This window comes from Aspergillus flavus, chromosome 5 (assembly GCF_009017415.1).
Source record: "Aspergillus flavus chromosome 5, complete sequence".
Lineage (NCBI taxonomy): Eukaryota > Fungi > Ascomycota > Eurotiomycetes > Eurotiales > Aspergillaceae > Aspergillus > Aspergillus flavus.
In genome coordinates, this window is record NC_092408.1 from 2,098,148 (window position 1) to 2,123,138 (window position 24,991).

At 46.0% G+C, this 24,991-nt stretch overlaps 5 protein-coding genes across 5 annotated transcripts; 1 reads left to right on the forward strand and 4 right to left on the reverse strand.

Annotated features, from left to right (window-relative positions):
* Positions 1-933: 933 nt before the first annotated feature.
* On the reverse strand, positions 934-3,087 carry F9C07_2284904 (putative hydrolases or acyltransferase). Its single transcript, XM_041292956.2, has 2 exons — positions 2,684-3,087; positions 934-2,624 (listed from the first exon to the last, which is right to left on the reverse strand). Exons 1-2 carry the CDS (start codon positions 2,741-2,743, stop codon positions 1,635-1,637), a joined length of 1,050 nt encoding a protein of 349 aa, XP_041147710.1. The 5' UTR covers positions 2,744-3,087; the 3' UTR covers positions 934-1,634.
* A 2,380-nt stretch (positions 3,088-5,467) lies between these two features.
* Positions 5,468-6,740, reverse strand: F9C07_6176 (uncharacterized protein; the record flags this gene model as incomplete). The annotated part of the gene is made up of 3 exons (XM_071511438.1): positions 5,468-5,495; positions 6,005-6,096; positions 6,537-6,740. 3 exons carry the CDS (start codon positions 6,738-6,740, stop codon positions 5,468-5,470), a joined length of 324 nt encoding a protein of 107 aa, XP_071364430.1.
* Positions 6,741-9,101: 2,361 nt separating this feature from the next.
* Positions 9,102-9,619, reverse strand: F9C07_6175 (uncharacterized protein; the record flags this gene model as incomplete). The annotated part of the gene is made up of 2 exons (XM_071511437.1): positions 9,102-9,200; positions 9,563-9,619. 2 exons carry the CDS (start codon positions 9,617-9,619, stop codon positions 9,102-9,104), a joined length of 156 nt encoding a protein of 51 aa, XP_071364431.1.
* A 9,697-nt stretch (positions 9,620-19,316) lies between these two features.
* On the forward strand, positions 19,317-20,753 carry F9C07_2071416 (gluconate transport-inducing protein; the record flags this gene model as incomplete). The annotated part of the gene is made up of 1 exon (XM_041286412.1): positions 19,317-20,753. The coding sequence occupies one exon, from the start codon at positions 19,317-19,319 to the stop codon at positions 20,751-20,753; it is 1,437 nt and encodes a 478-aa protein (XP_041147711.1).
* Positions 20,754-22,839: 2,086 nt separating this feature from the next.
* On the reverse strand, positions 22,840-24,553 carry F9C07_2070308 (uncharacterized protein; the record flags this gene model as incomplete). Its single annotated transcript, XM_041292957.2, has 3 exons — positions 22,840-23,286; positions 23,368-24,443; positions 24,529-24,553. The coding sequence occupies 3 exons, from the start codon at positions 24,551-24,553 to the stop codon at positions 22,840-22,842; spliced, it is 1,548 nt and encodes a 515-aa protein (XP_041147712.2).
* Between the last annotated feature and the right edge of the window lie 438 nt (positions 24,554-24,991).

The following is a 24,991-nucleotide window of genomic DNA, read 5'->3' on the forward strand; positions in this document are numbered from 1 at the left end:
CGCACCAACAATAAGACTAATGCAACTCTATCGCCTAGGCTAAGCGTAATCGGTCGCTACCGAAAACCAGTCCTTTTGTTTATTCACCTACGTGTTTAGACTTAGTCGAGCTTGTAGATTAGGATACTAGGGATCATGATGTATATAGATCAAGGTTAATGGACACTTATCTCAAGTGGTCTTGATCTGCAGAGGATAAAGTAGGATCATTCCGGGATGTCTAATTGTCTGGATTCTGACATGAGATACTAGAGAACATTATGACATGGCAGGTAAATCATCCAGCATTCATGACCTGTTCTCACCTCGCTACCTATACATTTCCCAGGACCGATTGTTAGACGAGCCGACGGCGATTACAAGCTTCAAAACCTGATTCCTCAAAATGCCAACTTGATACATGCATGAAACACTACCTACTATATAGGTAGGCAGCAGCGTTGATGCCCAATTAAATACCACAATGGAGGAGAATTATGGGCCATTGTGAGCACAATCGTCTGGTCTGGCGCATTCGAATAATATGCATAAATGTGATAGCGCAGATCCGGAAAGCAAAATTCTGATACATCAACTTCATTCGCTAACCCTCGTGCTTCCTGAAATAGGCGATGTCAAACTGACAGAGCTTGCTGGAATCGCAAGAGAGGTATCTGGCATATTAATCATGGAATAGGATCCTCAATCACAAGTCGCATGATATCCATCAGGTTCATCGCGTCTGTCAACACTGTGTATGAGAACACAAAATAAAGATACATATATATATCTAGGAATACAAATACAAACAGAAGCCCTTTATTCACACTTATCTAGTATGTGAGGGATCGCAGCCTAAATCAATGGTAGCCTTTTTGGCATGTAGGGTACTATAACCGGATTAGAATCATGAAATAATGTAGTTGATAATTACTATTCAACTTGTTACTGCGGGTTTCTTGAGTGCGTTGCATCTTAGTGAACTTCCATTGACAACTCTGTAATCAAAATGAAGACTTGAGGCACAGAGCTCTTATCAACAGATTTTGCCAATTGTTTCAGTCCAACTTTGACAAAATTTGATCGACATTACATTCCAACTTGAAATCACGACCGCTCGGCCACCTTCCTGATAGGATATGCTGAACCTTTGCATAGAAGGACATCTAAGAGAGAGATTCGTAGGCTGGATATATACAATACCAGGCTAGCCATACTACAAGCCCTAGTATGTGACACAGTGTTGAATCACACCCATCAGTACATGCACGTTCCTATACTAGGAGTAGTTCAGGGTTTTCAATATCATACACTTTCTGCCTACGATACAGGTGAGTCTCGTCGCTTCGGTACTACATCTTGACGTGGCAAGTAGAAAGTGGAGCTCTCTCGAAGTCGAAACGTGTTAGGGTGATGCAGAGAACTAGCCCTACTCGCACAAACTTACCCATACCACAGTTGACGCCGATAAAAACTTCTACAATACCGCATTACAGCCTCCATTCAAGTACGTCGCTGAAGCGTTCCTAACAAGGGGAGTCACAAGAACAACAATATTGAGGCGAACGAGGGCCAAAGAACCATGAGCCAGTGCTTGGACATTGTCAACAATAAGTCGGACTATGTTATACTTGAAATCCTTTCAGTACAGAGCTCTAAACTTCCTGCGCCACTTCGTCCAAATATGCAATGACCCTCTCGGCCAAAGTGCGTCTTGGTTCCGCTTGATCAGGGTCACTTAGCGCATGTGAAGCATTGGGGATAATCATACTCTTCGGGTGCCAGGATGGTCCCGCCGCGGTGGACCACCGTTTCAACAAAGTCTCCTTGTTCACCCACGGTGGCACAGACTGATCTCTTCCCGAGTACAGCACCATAAACTTAGATTTCAGAAGCCCACGCGACCCAACGACGCCAAAAGTCTGCTGAAGCTGCTCGTCACTCAGATCTGAGCTGAACAGGTCATCCTCATCAGGCTTTCGTGGGCTATCAGGACTAGCCAGGCTAAGGAACCGGCGACTGCTGACAGCGGTAGATGATGGGTATCCGATCCTGGCGGTCACTGAAAGCGGGACAACAGTTTCAACTGTATCATCATCCTCGTAGGTATTCTCCTTCGCATGAGCAACCGCTTTACGGTAAAGCTCTTGCATTACTTCTGGGCTGTCTCTTTCCGTCCCGTCATTCAGGACGCTGAGAATACTTTCCCTGTCCGAAACAGGTGCCTGCATAATCGCACCATCGACAGGGGTCCTCGTCAATGGATCAATCTCCCTGTCTAGAACCGGGTGTCTAGGCCTTGGGTTCGGACAGCTAAGATAGTGCATCACATCTTGACTCCCCGTCGAATGGCCCATGATGACTACTTTTCCGGCCCCGAAGAGCTGTTTCTTATAGTCACGCACGTACTGAACACACTGCGCAATCTCATCAATGTCTTTCCCTAGACGACCTACGCCCCACCCATTGTAAGAAGAGGACAAGACCAGTGAGAAGACGGACCATTCGCTGTGTTGCAGCGCTGCGACCAAGTCCGTCATATAGTCAACGGTCCAAAGCCCATCTGACAAGCCCCCAATGAAAATGAGACTATGTGGCTTCCTTTGATTTCCCCTTGTGAATTCGAAGGCAACTAGCCTCTCAGCCTAAGTGGGATCTTGATATTAGCCACATATAAGGAACCCAGCCACGGACAATGACATACGTATTGATGCAAAATCCCCGGCTGGCCCTTAGCCAGCGCATTCGGTAACTTCAACTGCATGATCGCACTGTTTCGTCGATACCACTATTGAGATCAAGGAAGCCAGTTCAGGTTGGGTCTCAAGTTCCTTGATAACTGAACACTAGGTAAGATCAGATAAGACAATGAACCACAAATGCAAAGATAATAAAAATCAGATAAGACGAAGTTGGGATTAGATAAATAACGCCAAGACGGGAAAAATATCCGGTCAACACCAGTGACTAAGCCTCAATATCAAACTACTTTTACGGAATACTCATTTTCTTAATTGGAAATGCTAATTGTTCTTTTCCTTTTCCTTTTTTTTTATTCCTTTTCTTGCAATCTTATTTACCGAGTTTTATATATGCCGTGATCTCCGGGTATCTTATCAAATATCTAGGCTTGTCTCCACAATGTACTATGTATAGTTTCTCTTGATATGCGCAAGGGTCCATGTGCAATATGTGCGTTTTACCGTATGTATGTATAGTATTTATGGAGGCATCGATAAATAACTTTGTCACTTATCTAAGTACGTACTGTACATTGATACCGAGTGCCTTATACTCCCCTTTGCTATTGGAAGATTTTCAATTATTTAAGCTTGCAATGGAACGTTTCTAAGGCAATGGAGGAATCAGCGATCGCTCCCTGATAAAAGCCTGTTTCATTTGCTTGTGAGATTCCATTGAAATCTAAGAATGTATGTAAGCTTGCAGTGTAGTCTGAGTAGTGTAGTCTCTCAAACAAATAGATATCACAAATGGGACATAGCACATATAAGATGGCACGTTTTAGTGCATATACTGATTCCAAGTAGTCTTACGCCAGTGGCTTTGGATCAATAACTTTTCTTGTCATCATCTCCAACGGTATGCTCTTGAAACTTAGCTCATTGTATCCTCTAACTTGGATATTAATTATATTGTCCCAGAGGAGGTATGACTGCCATCCTAGCAGATATTCAGCTAGCTATTATGGACTACATTTTAATTTGCCATGGGTGAGTGCCACATTGCTCGTGCGTTCACTCTTACTCTTGTAAAAGATTTCGAGATTAAAAGCTCTTCATTATCCATTACCAGTTGCATTCCTGGCAGATCATTCTCCGTGCTATCCAACCTCAAACCTTCTACCAGTCCCGCGGGAGTTATGGCTATAAGGAATCTTGGTAAACTCCAGCAGCAGAAAAAGGTGATACCATAACTGACGCTAGTCCACTTAGATAGTCTCTGGAACATACAGCTACGACGACTCATCCCGGTTCCAGATTTCATTTCTAATTCATCCTCAGGAAGTGTCGGTTCCGCCCGGTAGAACTTGACATGGCTAGTCGACAGTTGGGTCTACCACATCAGGGTACGCCTGGGATAACTTTTTAAGACTAAACATAGGTTCTTTCCGTAATAGCACCTACCTAAACTGTCGAAGCCCCCCAAAGCGTGGTTGTCAAAGCTACTACAGCCGGTTTCGATATCTTACTAGATCCTCCTGCTGACGCCTATACTGACTCTATCATCGAGTACAATGTACTTCACTGGGGTAAATCGGAAGACTGTACCTCATATCGGGAGGGAGGGCATTTACCGGAACTTCAGAACACATTGATAACCTCAGAAATGGTGTGGGATAGGACTATAAGGATAACAAGTGCACTGGAGATGGCTGCATTGGATGCAAAGGAACTGCATGTATAGGTCTGGGATGCAGTTGTTCAGGCCTTGTAGGATGTTCTGCTCATGCACCTCTTCCGAGTGTAGTAGATGTGTTACATTAGCAGTGCATACGGTTGCTTAGGAGCCAGCTGTAGCTATACATTCCCTAGCTGCAGCAGTTGCAGTGGTAATGGATGTCGGTGCTTCGGCCCTGAATGTTGTTGGAGGGACAGATACAAGCCCACAACCACAACCAAACTAACCACGCGCGCAAGAATTATAACCACGACTGATTACACAATGGGATGCCCCATCACGAACTACTGCGACACTTCATGCGCGACAACAGACTTCACGACCGAATGTTCAACCATCCTGGACTGCGAAATCAAGGGTCGCCCCCAACAACAGAAAAAGCCACAAATGCCTGCTCGATTATCATAGATCCTGACCCAGCTAGGAACTGCGATCCCAATGGCCCCATTCCAGCTCTCAGATCCGACAATAAATAGACAGCCTGTGGCAAGAGACCTGCAACAAATCAACCTACCACCACCACTTCTAAGCCCTCTCATACAATATCCATACCATTGCCCATCATCAGTGGTCTAGGTCGCCCACCTACCACTGCTTCAGAAGCCACGGCGATATCTCGTACACATCTTTTAACTCAACTGGGCTCTATTTAGCGGCAGCCTTACTCTTTAGTCCCGGAAACTCTGTAAACCACAGAGTCTCAACATACAATCCCTGATTCTCTATGCGCGCCTTTTCCAAATTCAAGTACATCTAAGAATGTAAGTGAAACAGGGATACGAAGAAAGATTCAATAAGTAGAAGAGTATATCAAGCGTGAAACTCATGTTAGAGCAGAACATACTGTAATAACCTGGTCTATGCCAATTTATGTATAGATCTATTCAGACGAGTCATTCAGAAGCTAAGAATCTACATGATTGATAAAGGAAAGAGTATATATAGCCCTCGGTCTTCATAGAGAACACAAATAAGATGATTCCTTCATGTAGAAAACTGAAAACACGATACCTCTTTTTTTAAAGCTGCAACTCCACAAAACTATATTTTAGATTTACCCAGAGTATATTTACGGTTCTTCCCAGCCAGTCAATGAACTATATATCAAACATGGGTATCTCTCTGTAGGGACCCGATGTAAGGATCATAGTATTCCAAGGTTTGAAGTACATGTTACTAGTAGGCAAAAACTGCATTTCCAATCAGTATGGAATATGCATGAACAAACGATAGTTAGTATGTACGAACAGCTACGGAACAATTGGAAGTTCGGTTATAGAGGGAAATGGTATGACCATCAGCTTATATGCAATAATATCCGATTCGAGCTTTGGACTAGCAGCATAGATACTTATGGTCAAGTTGATGGTTATTGTGCAGGTTAAGAGAAGTGGCTTGTTCTATGGTGGTGCTGTTGCCTGGTACTGGTTATGGTGGATGGTTAGTATGCGATTATTATAGTGGATATCGATGTGTGTATATATATTTGCATGTCTTGGGGAGGTTCTAGTTATTGGCTTGGGAGGATGTTAATGTAGTTACAATTGATACTGTCCCGGTTCCCAATGTCGGGATATATAGATTATAGATTAATGAATATATAAACACAATAAAAACATGATGAACGGCGAAAACACCACAGATTGTACCAGATGCTGAGGGAGAAAATGTGCCTTCTTGAGTCTCACTCCCTGGTTTCTACGCGAGTAAAGTATGAATAGCTTATTTACAAAGGAAAGGCTACGTGTATAATTCACTGTCATTCGTTGATAAGGACAGAAGGGCTGGTATTGAGATAATCGATGCGGTCAGGCTATGTAGATTGCATGCATTATTTTACTGGTTCAAAACCTGCTATCGAGCCTTGGGATATTACAATAACAAGGTCAGAAAAGCCCCTATCGTCGCTAAATGAGGTTCTTCAGTGAGCCATCCCTGCAGAGACATGCGAGGGCATGGGGCTGTTCGGCCTTGGAGAGTCGGCTAATTCCATGGAGTTGGAAGCGCTACAGTCTCACCTGACTTGGTTTGCCTCAAACAAGTCAACAGTAGCTCGATGCAAGATGATCCAACGACTGGATATGCATGGGGATAATGAATGCAGCATGCATCTCTTCTCGGCATTACATAAAACGCACTGAGACCGAATTCCCCAGGTCAGTGCTGCAAGTACACGTAGGCCCGGGCATGCCCAAGGCAGATGGGAAATGTTGATCCCAACACAGACACGCACACACGCGCACACACGAGCCGTTAGACTTCATCAAAATTGCCATGTGAGTGACATGGCCATCGGGCATACTGGCAGATGTGGAATGTAACATCAACGTAATCCCCAGCATGTGGGCGATAACCGAACGCCACCAATTGAATAGACACGGAGTCCAATTGTGTCGCCTTGCTTCCCTCGCACAGGGAGCGATATCAGTGCGCGTGACAGGAGATCGTATTAGTTGGGTATACACACAGGACGGGAGATATCCTTTCAACCCGGTTGGGGGTGGGAAAGGGATACCGAGAGTGATATCATCGACTCCGATGATCTATGACACGACGATCCAAATGTGAAGAATGAGGTCGGGTCCGAGCGAGATTGACTTCGTTCAGGGCGTTTCAAAAGCGGTCTGTTCTTGTTTTCCCCCCTTGCATCAATTTTGTTCCCCCCTAGAGAAGTTGTTAGTGAGTTTATTTTTTAAGTCCACACAAGGTAATGATCCAGTCTCCATATTCCAATTCTAGTTAGACGACTTGATCGGATCATAGATAGTATAGAGACCATGATAGCCGTGATAACTGTCAAGCACCGTAGTTTTGTTTGAGTATCCCCTTTTAATTTTTTTTATTAGTAGTAGTTGACTCTATTTAAAGATAAGAAACAAAAAATAGGATAAGATAAAACGGTGGATCGATTTCGTATTGTATTTGTGTTTCCGTAATTGTGACAGTTGGCCAAATTCCCACAGCTCTCTAGCTTGATAAGCCCAATGAAGACGAAATTGATTGTGTCGAATGAAGCCAGGGGTTGAAACGAAAAGGCAGGAATGAGCGCAAGCGACAACCTCCCGAGTCAGCCTCTCTCAATGGCCCACTTAGCCGCGTTACATTTCCTTGTAACTCAGCAGTTATGCAGATCCGCGTCTGGTAGCGCGACCATCACGATTTAGTGGCCAGTCAAGTCAGCACCAGCCCCAATTCTTCTTCCGTCACGTCCGAGCCCAGACTCTGACTAGTAGTATCCTAGGAGTCGATCATACTAGTCAGGAAACTAGTGAGGTTCTAGCAGAGATATCTGGCTAGGTATGCTGTTACTTAGTCCAGACTATGCCTTGCTCTGGATAGCTTTCGCGCCTCTTTACCTGTTTCCCTCATCGTACGAGGTGTGGTTCCCTCGCCATTTACGACTACTTTTACTCTCCTGCCTTTTAGGGCAGGACACCGAGGAGTTCAACGCGTTGGTACTGCCTGGTTCAAAATGTATGACAAGGCTAGTGGTTTCATATGACTCCGTTTCTTCCCTTTCGGAGAGACTAATGAACCAGCCATCATAGGGAGGACCCCGAGAGACCGATGGCTGGTATGAGATTCGAGATCAAGAGTCATAAATTCCTGAAGGCCATCGAAGAAATTTCCGAAAAAAGCAACTTCACGACACGCACAGATGCCAGAGCCACGTTTTCATGATCATCTGAAACCTGAATCCCTGTCAGGATGTGGGGGATAAAAATCCGGCTTCGGGTTTGAAAATCAAATTTGGTTTGATTTAGATGTTCTCTGCACATCGTAGTATCTTTCGTGACGGCAGTTGCTCAGATAAAGTTTGACATGGCGTTGGAAATTCTATTATTAAGGGGAGTTGAAAGTAGGAACAGAAATACGGAAGTAAGAAAAGGGAGATAGTGAGCGGACTGGAGGGGAAAAAGAAAATAGGGGGGGCTGCTGTCAACAAGAAAGCTCAGATAGCAAGGGAAATTAAAAAAACGAAATTATGAAGTAAACTACATAAGCGACAAGCAAGGGGGTGGACAGAGGAAGGATCTAGAAGTCCAGTTCTTTATTACCGATAAGAGTCGACGGTCGATTAAGGAGAAGTCTCTTGTTTTTATTTTTGATCAATTGGTAATCTCCAGAGTAAGACAAAAGGAATCATTGCAAATCCCATTCGAGCCAGAATTCGATCTGACGCGATCAGCATTTCGAACCCTCAATCATGGTTAAGAATCTCATGATGATCAACGATCAACTCGCCGCCAATCCACTAGTTTGACTATCCAGATTGGTCCGGGTGCATGTACGAGGGTAAGCGGTCAATAATTGAATCGTGGTGAGCCACATGGTTATCAGCAAGATGATGATATATCGCATTGGGTACCCAATCGGTGCATAAGAATGGATCAAGGACAATCAAAGCCCGAACTGGATCGATCAATTGGATGCTATGTCGGAATGTATATATTGGATCATGTCGTAGCATCGACCGGATCTCGTCGGATCTCGGAGGGACTTTACTTGAATAATACTCCCGTGTAAAATAATAAGAATACGAATCATACTATTACATGGCTATTGTTGAAGTGATCTACAGGATAAGTGTGAGAGCGGAAGAAAGAATCACACCTTGCATGATATCTGGTGATAAACCTATAGCAAGACCGCTTCAACGAGGACAATGGCTGATAACCGTCGTACAGAACGGTTCTTTCCCTTCACATGATGCAGGAGGCTGTCGTACAGACGATGGTGATGAATTTCTTCTCCCCCTGTAAATCGGTAGACGCCGTGAAAACCTTCGCCATGTTAGTTGCCTGTATGTACATTTAGTGCGGTTTCCTTCCTGCAAGGCTAGAACCCAGGCGTAGCAGCAGATGAAATCAAATCAGACAGGTCAGGTCGGCATTGAAAGATCCCGACGAGTCCATAAGCTTAGGAACTGACAGCAGGCATGCAACTAAAACAACCGATATCTTCGATGTGTGGGGGATTGACTGCAATAGTTCTCCAGTTGCCTTGCGTCCTGAAGTTTCCCTTTCTTCCATCTCATTGATGGAAAGTTCTTCCTCTTCTCTTTCTTTCTCTCCCAGGTATGCACTGTACCTGTACGATGACTCTATCCATAAGTCTTCGAGATGACCGCCGGAGATGGGCGACCAGAACTCGGTACACTAACGATGAAGATCTCCATCTTCGGCCAAAACATCACCGGTCGATAATGGTTTGAAGCCATTGGATCCTCTGCCTAGCCTCAGATGGAAAGCTACCACAGGATGGATATGTAAGTACCCAAATTAGTTTTTTCTCCGCATCGATGCTTAGCCCAGACAAACGCTATCCGGAACTATTGCCATCGGTGGAGCCCTCGTCGGATTTGGGTCCCATCAGATGGGAGAGCCCGACCGATCGTTGTTATTGGAGAACCACGGACACGAAAAAGAAGGGAAATGATTAGCATGATCGCTCTCCTAATTCGCCGGTCCCATCAGGATTTGATTTCCAACAATCCACAAGGGACACTTGACTGACCCAGTAACTCGAAGCATCTTCGCTGAGTCCCCAATTTTTTCTTTGGTTTTGGGTTCCAACTGGTAATTTCCAGAGCCATGAAACTCTCCCGCCGATTTTCGGCCGGATCTGTCCCAAGCTCCTGGTCCTCTTAACACTGTTATTCGAAGTGGATACGGAGTAGTGAGGGAGGGGGTGCTGAGGGAGGGATGGATATACATGGTCGAGAGAGGAGAGAGGGCCGGTAGTCCATAGTATCTATGATTCTATACCCTAAAGTGAGCAAGTAAGGCGATAATGAAACTGGTCGCACCAATCATCAACCTGACGCAGAGACAACTCCTTTTCTTTTTTTCTTTCTATTATTGTTCAGATCAATATTATCAATATTTTCTCCTAGTTGTTTTTATTTATTTTTAATTATATTAATATTTCCCCAGGTTCATTTTTTGCGCCCTTTTTTTGAGTTCCCACCATGACCGAATCATATCACTACACGAGCCAGTGGCGCTAATGGGCATCCCTAGTACATGCATGCTAGCATAGCTGGGAACCTATCAGCGTGGATGGGATGGCTTATCCACCACCAACTGCGCGACCGGAGCTGTGTGGATGGACTACTCTGAATGTCGGGTCTTTTTAGTGTCTGTGGCCACCCCTTGAAGGGCGAAATGGTCGACTTATCTTCTCTATCCACCAAAATGCTTTCTGCCCTGGGAATAGAAACAAAGAGAGGGGGGAAAGAATTAAAATAAAATACACAAAACATGGAAAATGATCAACCAGGATAAGAAATCGGATACCACCACTCACAATGAAGAAGAAAGAATATTGAACGCGGATTGGCAGTCTCTCCAACCAATGAAGTGCGGACTGGCACACAATTTATGACGCCTGAGAAGGTCTGTACGTACCTGATCCATGATGAGGTGCTCAAAACCTGTACACAGTATTTCTGATAGGACTCGCGCATTCATCTTGGCTTCTTAGGCCGTTTACCATAATGAGCGGCCTGCGTTTGAGGGAGGGGGATGCAGAAGACCTGTACGCTGGGGTTTCCTGCACCCTTTATTCCTGCAATGTGATCCATGATGGCGATTTTATTTTGAATTATTTTTTTTTTCTTTGTCCCGTTCAGGTTTCCTGTTTGGGATAGGTTTTGACTCCCTGAACCTCCCACACGATCCCGAATGATTCCCTCTGAACGCTCATGCAGTGGGCAGATCTCTACCCCGTTGAATGTTTCTTGTTCCATTTCTTCCATGGAGTTTTCGGGGACCTACTCAAAATTACAATGATCTACTCTACAGTACCCTACTAGTACTAGTTGATACTAGTGCTGGTGCAAAGAACTCGTGTCTGGCCCTGCCCTCTTACAGCGCCCCATGCTGGGCCACTTTTGGTTCGACATTCTTTGGGACGCGATGATCGCCTCGTTAGATCAGGGTGACCCTGTCGACCAATGCGGCATTTCTGTGGGAGACGTCAAGGGCATAGCCACAGGTAGTATTTTTAATCTATTTTCTTTTCATTTCTGGGCTGCCTAGCGCTGCCCCTCTCACCACATTTGACCCATTTTTCTCATCTGCTCTGACAATTCCCGTCCCGACTCATCCTCCAATCATAAGCTCTTCGGCGCCTGCCAGCGTCATCTATGGAGTCTTAAGGGAATTAAAAATAATCTATTATTCATCTCCATGAATGAATGTCAACCAGAGAGCGCGCGTCTCGCTTGTTGACCTCAGCCGGACCCAAATCTACGGGTTGCAGCCCGGAAGGACTGGGTCAGGTCTAGACGTGTCATCGAGAAAATTTCCAAGGGTTTTCGCTTGAACGGGTAACAAGGGGAAGAAAGAAAAAATAACAAAAAAAAAAAAGTAGATACCGTGGGGGGGAGATCAAACTCTGAAAGAAGTGGTGGTCTGAGGATACGAGGAAGGCGTGGGAGGTCCAGGGCTCTTTCAAAGAACACCAAGAACCAGGAATACGAAGGGGCAAGTAAGAGAATCGAACGGATTCATAATGTCGGCGTCACAATCCTCGCCAACCGTCACCATTTGGGGGTGGATTCTTGATACGCCACAGCGAGCTATACTCTCTGTTTTTCTCGCGAGGTGGAATGGAATGTCTATGAACTAGAAGCGCCAAATGATGCAGCCAGTATGCATCCCTATCAATTGGGTTTCGATCGTGGCGGAGTCAATGGAGGCGCGCCTCGTCTGGCATTGCTGGATGTATATTCTTTTACTGACTCCATCTTTGTATAAATGCGGGGAGAGAAAGGGAGGGAACCCCTCTAAATGCAAGGAGCCCTAATAACCGATGATAACCCGTATAGGGCAATCTCAATTCCTCCCCCCAGGCTGTCATGATGAACTAGTAGTTTATAGATCCTTTGTTTCCCTCTAAGCGAACCCTGTCCAAGGCATCCTAATCCCTGTCGAAACACTGCAAGCTTGCATATGCCGTTCGCACTTGACCAACAGGCTATGTATGCATCGCTACCAATAAACGAGGTGTTCCTCCCCCTTGGGTTTTGCAGCTGCATGCAATATAAGGAACGCGCCTTACGTCTCATCTTTTCCCATTGAGTTGATAATCCACGCCTGTTTAGGCAATCGGTCGGCATGACTGATCCATAAGACATCCCTGATACGAAGAAGAGCCACGCCAACGATGGACTTGGAGTCTTGGACACGCCGGAAAATTCTCCGAGACCGAGAATGTGCTTGCGACGCTCGCTGAATATTTCCAGAAAGCGGCTCATCTCATCTCATTTCATCTCTTTTGTTTTTTCTGTTTTTTCCCTTTCTTTTCGTGACGACCCACATTCTTGGCTGCTTTTAAGCCATGACCGAAGAATGGTCGATGGCAACAGATTGGCTTGGATCTAATATGCAGATCCTTCTAGTCAGAGAAGTGGCAACACGATCTAAGCGTCCAACTCTGGACGACATCATGAAAGTCGTCTGATGACACTAGCCATAGGACCTGTACCCTGTCTGGCTTTTTGTTTCTTTTCCTTTTTTCCTTTTTTCCTTTTTATTTATTTTTATTTTTATTTTTATTTTTATTTTTCTCCAATAATCGAATTAAGTTTTGACAAGCACGCGCCAACTGGGATCGTCTGCTGTTCGCCCACTTTGTCGGGACCTGCCAACGGAACCCGAACCTCTCAAAACGCATGATTCTGCTTTTTAGATTTTCGGTGGGCAAGCCGAGCTGAAAGAACTTTATTGAACTCCATAATCTTACTACCAATGCCCCGTTGCCGTCCTGGACCGGCAATGAAACTTTTGCTGGGGCCGTCCACATAGTTTTATGCCCTCCAGAGCCGCTTACACGGTCCATTGGGATTAATTCTGCTGTGTCCTCGATCGACTGGGGATCTCCCGCGAAAGTTTAGGGGAAAGTATCCAGTACGGAGTATAAGCTCCAGTCCCCCCCATTAAGGGACAGATGTGACGAACTCCCGTCTACAAACTCTACATTGGACAAGGCATTATTTATTCCTCGACTCATTCATTGTATGTACAAAGGCGCAATTCCTGGCGTGATTTATTATTTCAAGTATTTATTTCCCTTTGTTGTGCTGTACAGAGTACGGGTCCTGCTTATGTGCTTCCTTTGATAACACTAGTGTGTCCCCGTACGAGTCGAGGGACTGAATTCCTTCTCTCTCATCATCTCTCCTCTTCTTTTTTCGGCACACACATCCACGGACACGCTCTCCATTTTCTTTCTTTCTCCTTTGCCATCGGGCAACATGCACTTTGCCTGGCGGGATTGCCGATATCTGGCCGCCGGTTCATAAAGAAATTGAAAGAAGCGAGCGAATTAATAAGAAAAGAAAAAGTGGGGAGATAAGAAACAAAGAGATCACATCCATCTCTACCAAATATGGTTTGTAAGACAATTAATATGAATTGGACATTATTCTTCGGATAGGGATCGCTCAAATCTTCCGCCGAGTCTTTGGGACAGAACAGACCATCCCCAACAATGATTAACTGACTATGGACTAATGTATGCTGATCCCTCCAGAGAAATGTGTAGGAAATCATCTTCTTTTGAAACCGAAATGCAGGGTAGGGTTGAGTCTTGCGCACAGTCCCCCTTTCTTCCAGACTGGTCTCCGCTATGCCGGGCACTATGGTTGTAATGAATTCCCGTCTACTCGTCACAGACCCTCATTAGCGGTGTCATCCCGCCGTCGGTCCTCTGGGAGGCTGACGAGGCCGATCCTCCATCGAATGCGGATGTAGCGAAGGAATTGGCTGGATGTTGATCCGGAATGGACTATCTAGGCAGAATGTCTTTGACTAGTATGCCTGCGCGCTAGTATAGGTACCGTTTGTGCGGATGACGCCTCCCAGGCGTTCAAGCGTGTAGGTCTGAACTCCTCTCAACTTCCACGATCATTTATTCGCCGCCAGACCTCGGACCGTATTTGCCCGTTTGGGACAGCCACGAATTGGCCCCAACCCCCTCCCTTCCTATCGCCATCCTTTCCAAAATCTCCCGAGACTGGGGATTGGACTATACGCGAAGTAGGGCGGCGTCATTTAACATCCAGCCAGAGTCCTCGGGAGGAGGTCTAGTTCCTTTAGTCTGCGTGTAGTGCGTCCAGTTCCAGCTGCCTGAATGGAGTCTAGTTCTTCCTCTAGACCCTCTTTTCTTTTTTCTTTCTGATGCTCATTGGTCACAGTACACTCGATGCAATAATACACATGCGTAAGTATTCTTCCAAGAGATCTGAGCCCTTTGGGATGACCGTTGTTCAACAACTCTTGATACGTGAGACCTCTATTTTTTTTTTTTTTGGTACTGTCTTATCAGTTTTTTCTTTGAGAGACATCTCTCTCTCCCTTGTCTTTCTCATTCCTCTATCAAACCTTACTAGAGTATAGATTCAGATTACTAGGATATTAGAATCAGCCATATCATTTTGACCGCCCCCACAACCTATTGGAGCTTCCGATTCACGTGAACTCGGTACGTCGCTGAAACAGAGATTGGGCGTTGATGTTTCATTCAATACACACGTTAGAGATATGACGACGGCTGATCAGTCCCCACGATTGGAATGGGTCAACCACTCCAGGGTGAGGCAATGGAGGAATGGCGTCGAATCCTCTATCCAGTCAACATCCATTCCAGTATTACCTATTAGTTAACATTAGTTAACATCGTCGTAGCCAAGGCCTGCCCGACAGGCGACGACCGGTGCACATCATCCTGTCCTCAAGTTCTCGTCAGGGGCGGAGCCGTGGTTGGATGGCTGGGATCCACCTGCAGCTAAACCCCTCAATCTATGTCCATGTTCACAGGCCAGGTGCTGTCCTCTTTTTTTTCCCTCCTTTTTTTTTTTTTTCTTTCTTTCTTTTGTCAATTCCCTCGCGCGTTTCGAGGTGGGAAAGAAAGGAGGGGAATAAAGAGGTGGATGGAGAATAGACAAATACCGAATAGTGTACTCCGTATTGTCTGTACATACCCAACCAACGACGAGGGGAAATGTCTGTGCGTCCTGCTGATATACAGTACAGTACAATACAGTACAGTACATACAAGCGGACTGATCCCCTTCGGACTTGAGAGGGAAAGAGGGACCAGATGGAAGTCTATACAGATTAACCATAATAATAATAAGATTAAGAATCAAGATAGGTTCTCTATAGTGTTCGATCTACTTTCCATCTATCTTCTTCTATCTGTAAGGTGAGTAAAGGTTAAATAAATGACCATAGAATGAAGAATCGACTTAATTAATTTAGGAAAGAGATCACAATTTCAACCAATATCAAGAGAAAAAGAATAATTAGAATCAGAAGAAATTCAAGAATACAACAATCCAACTTCACAGTTGATTCCGACATATCTTTATTCTCTTCAATTTTATTTTTGATGTTTCCCGCCTTTTTTATTTTATTTTTGTTTTATTTCCCCTCCTCCTCTCTCCACGAAGTCCGCCCCCCCAAAAAACCAAGGCTCTCATTCTCTTTCGCAGGTTCGACACACAGCCCCCTCCTTCGCTGGTGTCTGGCTTTTCCCCAACCAAAATCCCCCCCCATCCTATGAAGTATCATGGGCACCCAGCTCCACCTTAATACGTGCCCCTGGGCATCCATGGCACCGGGGACTGACTATTACTTGACTAGCTATGGCTCTGTACCACAACTAGACTGCTGCTAGACCCTCCCTGGTACTACTAAGATAGTTGCCCGCTACTATTACCTGACTAGTTTGAAGTGTCTCTATACCATGACTGGTTACCTTATTGTTTAGTTAGTGCCGTTAGTTAAGGATCAACTGTTCTGTACGTCTAACCATCTACGACTGATTAGTCTGTTGTCTCTATCAATCCATCCGTTACATGCCAGACAGACCAGACATACCGAGAGGATTCTCTCCGAGAAGATAGACAACAACTGACTTACTGTATGCATCTACTTGCTTAACGCTATCCCCATATCTGCTAGATCACATCCCCATCTTCATCGACCATTATAACCCACTTCGTTTCCCCCCTCCCTTCGCACGGCAACTCTCGCACATACCTCCTCATCTTCTCCCATCTATGAGTTTATTCCCGACTTAGGGCCAAATGCGACAAGCCATCCCTCTTTTTTTCTCAAACGCTTTTTAGTATTTTTCGTAATTTGAATTAAAAAAGCCCGTTCTATATAATTTGGGTTGACGGTTTTCTTTATTTAATCTGTGCCCGGACGCAGTTCAACAGCAACTCGATCTCCGGTCAATTTCCACAGACACCCCCTCTTTTGATTTTCGTTCCCCTCCTTTTCTCCTTAAGAGAACTACCCTGACCGATGCAGGCCGGTATTCCCTGGACGGGTAGCCTTTGCTGATTGAGTCATTCCTTACTGTCTCGTGAACCTCCGATTTTCAACCGGGGGACAAGGGGGAAAAGAAACAAAAAAAAATATTAGGAGAGGGAAGAAAAATATAATCATACAACAAAAAGAAAGAGAAGAGTTGCGATACCCAAAGGAACGAGACCTGAGAACGAAGCCGAAGAAGATACCAATACCTAATAGTGGACGTCACTACTGCTGCTCGAACTAAGGTTGAGAAGCAGTTACCAGCAAACCAAAACCGAAACAGTTGAAACGGGGTACCTGCTTCTGCCATCCCCCACGCCTTTTTTGGATTCTTCAGAGTAAGTCAAGTCTATCTCACTCCCCTGTTGGTTTCTCGTTTAATTTATTCGTCTGGTTATTTTTATGATGTTTCTTATTTGATCGTTGGAAGTATGGGGTCGCTGTACTCTAAATCTTCCTGTTTTTCTTTCTTTTTTTTGATATGCTCCTTTAAACCTGATTTCCCACGTGAAAACCTGCAGTGTTCGTTTTATTTTGCATGATGACTGTTTTATTGTATTATTTTTTATTTCTAAATCGCCATTCCTTCCAAGGAGAATAAATAATATTCTCCATGAGATGATGATCCGATGACTTGGTCGTTGAGTTTTCCATCATTTTATTTTTTTTATTTCTTATTTTTATTTTATTTTTCTGTTTCGGTGGTATGTCTCTCCAGTTCGTTATGAAAGTTGTGACGTGCCCCAGTTCTTTATAAAAAAAAAAAGAAAAAAGAAAAAGAAAAAGAAAATCCATCCGAAAGGTTGCCTCCAGACTTTGGAGCTTTCCCTTGGGAGTGATGGATCCGCGATGGCCTCATGGAGGAAGATCCACCAGCGACCAGTTGCGGATTTGCCAGCTCCTTGGGATCGCTAGTTGCACCCCACCCCACCCATCCTCATTTTCTGCCTCTGGGCCCTCTCTGCCTCCTGCTCGGGCCTGCGCTTTTTGGGTCGCCCCGCCCGCACACGCCGGTCACTCTTCACGGTCTGGGTTGTCTTGTCACCGTGTCTGTGTCTCTTCCTCCTCCCTGCAAACCCGCACTATGCCCGGCTGTGGTCTAGTTTGGCTTGCTTTCTGCCCATTCATCGGCATCCAGTCTGCTCTCTTTTTCTGATTTGATTTCATGAATATTCTATTTTTTTTTTTTATGAATATTCTATTTTCCTTTTTTTGTGTTTTGTTATTTCTCTCAATCTCATTTGATTTATGATTATTCTTATTATTTTTCTTTGGGCCAACTTGCTCTTCGATCATCATCGTCATCATCATCAGGAAGGGGTTAGGGGATTTTTTTTTTAATAATCTTCTCTTTTTTTTTTATTTTTATTTTTTTATATTTTCGATTTTTTGAAAAATCAAAAAATCCAGAATGGAAAAAAATAGGGAAGAGCTCTTACAATACCTTACCCTGGACGAACCCTGCAGTCTGTTATGTGAATCTTGATCATTTAAATTCCTCTTATTTTATTTCTTTGCCTTTTGGATTTAGTCTATAATTTTTAAACCTTTGCCCCATCCTGCCCAATATCTTCATCTTGTTTTGGTCCCTTTTTATTTTTTGATTTGTTTTTTACCTCCCAAGGATGTTTCAAGTTGTTCTCTGATATTTCCACAACTCTTGTTATTGTTTCGTTTTCGATTCTCAATTTCGTCTGGCGCACCGGTGGCTGTTCTGAACCCCCAAAAGTGGATAAATCGGCTTACACTCCCTCCTCCGGACCCAGGCACCCCAGACTGCGCAGTCACTGTCTTCACAGAGTGTAAGCCGAATTGATCCTTCTCTCTCTTTTGCTTCTTATAATTTGATTTCTTTCGCTCCTTGTTGTGAGTTTTGACGAACGAAAATCGGGGTTGATCTGACCCATCTTGCAGGCCTAACTCTTGGAATTCCCGCAGCGCTTTCTCTGGTTCGGGGACGAGTCTAGTCATAAGTCAACACTTTACGATCCCGATCGCTATCCGTGGAACCAGAGCTCCGGTCGACCCAGTAATTGCTTAGGGTGATTGAATCTCTCCGGATCCAACCTTTCTTTCCTGACGAAAGACCTGGGCAAAGAAAAGGACGGGCCCGTGCTTGCTGTCGATCCGGGTCGCCCACGTCTGGGTGATCCTTCAACTCGTTGAGAGGAGGGGATTTTAAACTTGCGCCATCATCCCTTTTCTACGGTTCACCGTCCGCTTTGACTCCCCATCAACCTGTCATTCCCTCCTAAACTTCGCCCCGGGAAGGTCGACTGGACATTTGCCTCCCCCTCCCGAATTTTCCCATTCTCCAAGCTCCAGTTTTTCTCCAGTGTGATTACAGCGCAGGAGTGCGAGAGCTTATCATCGATTTATTTAACCGTACATTTCTGGCAGTCGCGATTCAGAGAAATCGCGGGTCTTGTGTATGCTATCCTCCTTTCTGCGGGTTGGGAGTGACTACTTTGTTGAATAACCATTTAGCCCGCGAAACCTTGATCAGCGGTGGCCTTAACTTTGATCGATTTTACCTCTCTGGCCCCCTTTGAACTAGGTTCGAACCTACAACTACCATAAACAATGGTCAACGGCACCACCACGGTGTTGGAGCCTACCTTCACGGGGTACGTTGCGACAACGCAAGATGCATTAATCCTGTTCGAGGCATGTTTGACCGGTGTCCTGCATCATGTGCCCCGCCGACCTCACGATCGTGAGCGTGGACATTTGGTCCGGAGCGGAAGCGTGTTTATCTACGAGGAAAACTCATCGGGAATCAAGCGATGGACAGACGGCGTCACTTGGAGTCCGAGTCGCATTCTGGGCAACTTCTTGGTTTATCGAGAGCTCGAAAAGCCATTCCCCCCGGGCGAGAAGAAGCGAGCGATGAAGAAGGCCAACCGACGGCCGGTACCTCCAAGCAGACCCGGGGAGCCCTATCCACGCCATGACAGCAACGGTAGCCAAGGCTATTCTCCTTCGTCAACCGGGACGTTCGGAGAGAGATCGCACCAGTCTGATGTGGAAAGAGCGCTAGTCGGTTCCTTGGTGGATTCATACGGCTTCAAGGACTCGGGTTTGGTCAAGAAGACGATGAGTGTGACTGTTTCCGGTGTGACGCACCATCTGGTGTCATACTATAGCGTGGAGGATGTGATGAGGGGTATCTTAAACCCGCCGTCGATGGTTGAATCACTGAGATTTATCAGGCCCCGGGCAGAACTGACCCAGAAGCAAAGCTTCCGGGCTCCCATTGATGATCTAGAGACTGGCGGCATGGAGAATCTAAATGACCCGTCTCATGCGTTGTACGGATATCGTCCTCCGCAGTTGGTGGCTCCCTCAGGGTATGGCATGCCGAATCCTCATCCCGAATTCTATATGCACGCGAACCCTTATGCGGCAACCCATCCGCCACAGTCGGCGCCGATGACGGCGTATTCAATGGCCGGATCAATCCCTGCACAGCCGGCTCCCAATCCTTATCTTCCTGCTCCATCAGCTCCGACCCAGATCCCACAGAAACCCGACGACTATCCGCAGTTCCGAGCTCCAGCACAGTATGGAACGAGCTTCGATGCGCTTAACCATAATCCTCTTTCGTCGTCCATTTCATCTGCCATGGGCGCGGCTATGCCGAGCTCCTTGAGTGACCGTAATCGGTCCCACTCGGATCACAGCCCCTCAGCTTATCGGAACTCTTCGATTTCCTCGCGAAGTGTTGCAACCGATGCAACCTCACCGATGGACCCTGCCACTCCAGCTACATATTCACGGGGTAACAGTTTCAGCCTAGCGGGGCAATTGGATGGGGCGTCGCACCATTCTGTGGAACAGCGCGGCATGGCGGCCTTTGACCCTAGTATCCCTCGTCGGGAGTCGAATCCAATTCCTACCCCTTATTACACCGGAGGCGACAGACATCCGTACTATGTGGGCGCCACCGCTCCAGCGGCTCATGCTAACTACCCTGTCTCCACTTGGACGACGGCTGCTCCAGCTCAACCGCAGGTATAATCATTGTTGATCCAGCCCCTCTACTTGGTTTTTTTTTTTTTTTCTTCTTTTCCCTCTTTTTATTCTTAACACCTAATTTTTCTCACGTTATACGCTTTTTCTCTTTCCGGCGGAAGGGCGGCAATTTGGGAATAGACTCTGCATATATGCTACGGATGATTACCCGGATGATTACTGCTCTTAGAGGAGATACCGGTGGTTCCTTTTGTTTCTTCGAACGTTATATTCGTGTTATTCCCCCTACGATGATGTGATGCACTGCAAAATTCCCTCTCTTTAGTTCTAGCCTTCGTTCGTACTATTTCTGCCGTTTGGGTGGTGTCTTTTCGTTATTATTATCCTTTCTGGAAGCAATTTTCTCTGCGTGTCGCTCTAATGTGATTATGATCAATGGGTCGGTTTGGGTGGCACGGTTTGGGGCGGTTATCTGTGGTATTTGTTTGTTCGTTTTCTTCCTTTCTTTATGTTTGTTATTTGTCATGATCATATCCTTACTGTGTTCTGTGGGAGGATGCCGTGAATTCTGGTGTATATGGAAGCGCGAGCCGCAGGTTTACCAGTCGGTTCGATGCAACGCTGGCTTGCAGAACCGCCTCGCTATTTATCTCTACTCCCTTCTGCGAGTGTTTCATGCGATGTTCAGCGAGGAGCTGGTGATATTATTACCCTGTGTCTTTTCTCGGGCCCTTTCTGCGATGGTGCCCGGGCCGTTGTCGACTGCAAGATGATCTCGGGTACTGAAGCAGCGTTGTGCAGGAGATGTATATGAGAAACGTTTACTTCTCTTGTATCATTTGTGATGGATGGTTTTCGCGGGTATCTTATCATTTGGGAGGGACGACTCTTTTTGCATCTCTCACGTTCATGTTTTTCTTTTGTTTCAATTCACGATATGCACATGTGGGTGGTTTTCTGTTCGACTCGATCGATATCCGGCTCCTCGTATTCGGGAAAAGTAGGGTCAATTCAAGTATAATTATCTGTATTTCTTTGCTTTCCTTTCTCCATAACTTGATACCATCTCCTTTTTTCTCCCGTCGGTCTGTCTTTTCTGTTAGGGTTACCCTGGTGAATGTCAACCATGACCCGTTTACATCTACGCAAACAACAATGCTATACACGACCTCAACCCTGAAATCAAGGACAGTGGATAACAGAACAAGACAGCAGAGAAAAATTGAAGATGTCACCGTAACAAATCCACGCAACCGACGAACCAAGGTTCCATACCCCAATCCACCTCACCCGACAGAATCTCTCACCAGCCACAGTATCATACACATCCCTACATATCAAAGTTTAAAAGAAACAAGAGAAATAAGAAAAACAAAACAAACCCTCGGCAGAACAGAGGATACAAAAGTTAACTTAAATCCAAATGCGTTAAGTAAGGTCAGGGTCTCCCCTCTCTCTTCCCCTCCGCCCATTTTCAATTTTGAGTTAATATACCTATAACTTATTACTTTCGGGATGCAGATCATGACCGAATGTGGGCCTTTCCATTTATCCCGAAGGCTCCACTCGGCTCCTGTCCAATGACGTGCGTTCACATGGCAATTAAGTACCGTTTCTGGGGTGCCGATCACGGGGCCCAGGGTTATTGGCTGGGGTGGGTTTTAGTCTGTGTCATGGATTTTTTTCTTTTTTACCTTTTTTTTTGGTGTGTTTTCTTATGTAGGGGTCTTATTGACTGGGGGGTTGGTTTTGTGGGGTTGATTTTTTTTATTTCTTTTCTTTTTTATTATTTTCTTGCTTTTTGATCATTTACTGGTTTTTTTTTTATTTTCTCTTTTGGTTTTAGGGGTTTAGATTAGGTTGCTTGGTGGTTGGTTGTTTATGTATTCATGTATGTATGTATGTATGTGATTTTTATATACTTGCATAGTGGGGAGGGGGCTTGATTTGGGGTCTTTCTCGTTCGCATGGATTTGAGTTTCTACTGGGGTTAGGAGCTTGGTCTCACGTCGCTTTTATGCTGGGGGGTCATTGCGTATCATTGCTGGAGTCTATTGTACATACATTCATCAAACACAAAGCATAGAATATACTTTCTGGATGCTGGGAGGGAAGGAAGGGGGTGTAAAAGTCAATTGTATTTGGTGCCTCGACTACGCTTCATGATTTGATTATCCGACACGCTTTGCGTGATCTGCACTTTCTTAGACTGCGTCGATGATCGTTTATCCCGGATAGTCGCGGGAGATTGGGGAGGCGCTTGACCCTGCGTCTTATCTCGTTCTTTCGCAATGTTGCTGTTCGACCGCAGGGCGGAGATATGCGACGCGAGCTGGCTGCTGTGCCCGTGGCTGTTGTCGAGTAGGATCCGCACGGAGAGAGACCCCGGATCGAGGATTGGTAGCATATTGCTGACTCCGTTCCGATTCCCGGGCACTTTGCCTGTAGTCCCAATGGGTGTTGATCCTATGTATGGCGCTCGGGGGATCCCTCGAACGGGTTCGACCATGGCGAAATCTCGGGTGACTTCACGTCGGATTTCGTTATCGTCTTGGGCGATTCCGCCTTCCAGGGGTATCTATGCTTCTATGTGAGCTTTTATGGACTTTGGGAGATATCCTTGACCGACTTGTTCCAGTCAAGGGCGGACTAGACTCACCCCGGTGGTGACTTTTCTCCCTGGCATGTGTACATAATCATCGAACGAGCTCTCCAAGGTAGCAAAATTGAATCCTTTATTGGGCGTGAGGGGCTCAAAGCGCTGCCCAACTTCGACTCGAAAGTCCACCGACCGTCGGGGAATCGGTTTATACGCCGGGAGATCCAGCCACCATGTCGGGTAGTTGAAGTAGCTGCACTGCAGGACCGGCTCGATATCCAGCACCAGTTGGATTCTGCTGTCGGCGCGCGGTTTCTGGATTAACATGGCGAACGTGAACTCCCGTGGCAGACCAGAGCGTTGCAGGTTGTTTTCCTCCAGTGACCAGACAATCTCCCCTGCCTCGACGTCGAACTTCCGCCCGCGTGAGCTCTTCAATGACCGGACTGAGCCCTGGATTCTCATCATCTCGTACCGTCGGTACCGTCCATTCATGCCGCCGGAGGGCGAGATGCTGGCTAAGAGGGGTAGCTCAGCTACCCCGAGCGATCCAGAGAGACTGTAGTTCCATTGAAGCGTCTCAGGTGAAACAGCCCCATACAGGAGATGCGGTGCGTGCTTGAGAAATCGTGGATTTCTGGACCGGTAGGCATGGGGCTTTTGCGACGCAGTGGAGGGCTTGGAATTCTCTCGCATACTGTGGATCGAGGCTCGGATGGTCGCTGCCTTGAAGCGATGCGTAAGGGTGTTGGGAGAGTGGAAAACGAAATTGATACCCAGGAAGTCAACATGGTCGAGGTCTTGATCAGAGACGGCTGGGCTCGAGTAAAACCCGTGTTGCAGGCGCTGCACGTGAGCCGTGATATAGGCATCTCCCGGTAATTGACGTTCGTAAATACATGCTCTGTTAACCATAAGACGGGGGTGGGCCAGATTTGGATCTGTAGAGGGCTCCGTTGATGGGTGCTCCGGTGCACTTGGCCGTCTTGATGCTGGAGGCGATGGAGTTCCTGGTGGTGCTGGAGCCGCAGGACGGTCTATAGTGACCATGGCCAGGTTCGGGTTCCTCATCGGAAACGGCTCCGGATCCTCACCGTCATCCCATATCCCCATGGTGAAGTCATGAAGTCCTATCACTACCCATAGAGTAACACACTATAGTGAACGGCTAGAGCACTCCTACGGAGTAGCTTAAAAGTCCGGGGTAAAGGCATTCTATACGTGTCGCCTCATTTTGGGGAGTCATTTAGTATGACGACAGTAGTGTGAACAGCTGCTCTTCTTATTATCAGGTGAGAAGAACTGATGGGAGCAGGCAAGTCAGATGAGACCCGCGCGGATTTATATAGCAGCATGCCAAGAAAAGGTCGATCTGCTGCATCAGAGCAGATGAACTTTATCATCTGTAATGAGTCAGCTGGAGATCTTGAAACGTTGCTTGATCAACTACCCATTACACCATTTTGCACTACTTGTCAGCCTTACGACTCGATCATGATCGTTGTCATAGTCACTGTCAAAATGCCATCGACTAGTCGTACTGCTGACCGGTCCCATCACATGACATTTTCCGGAGCAACTGTTGTTCCGCGGACGTTTTCCTCAAATCACGAGCCTCGATTTGTATAGCCTCCATCGTGCTTTTGGATTTTCTACCCGATATATCTCTCTGTGGCAGCTCCCC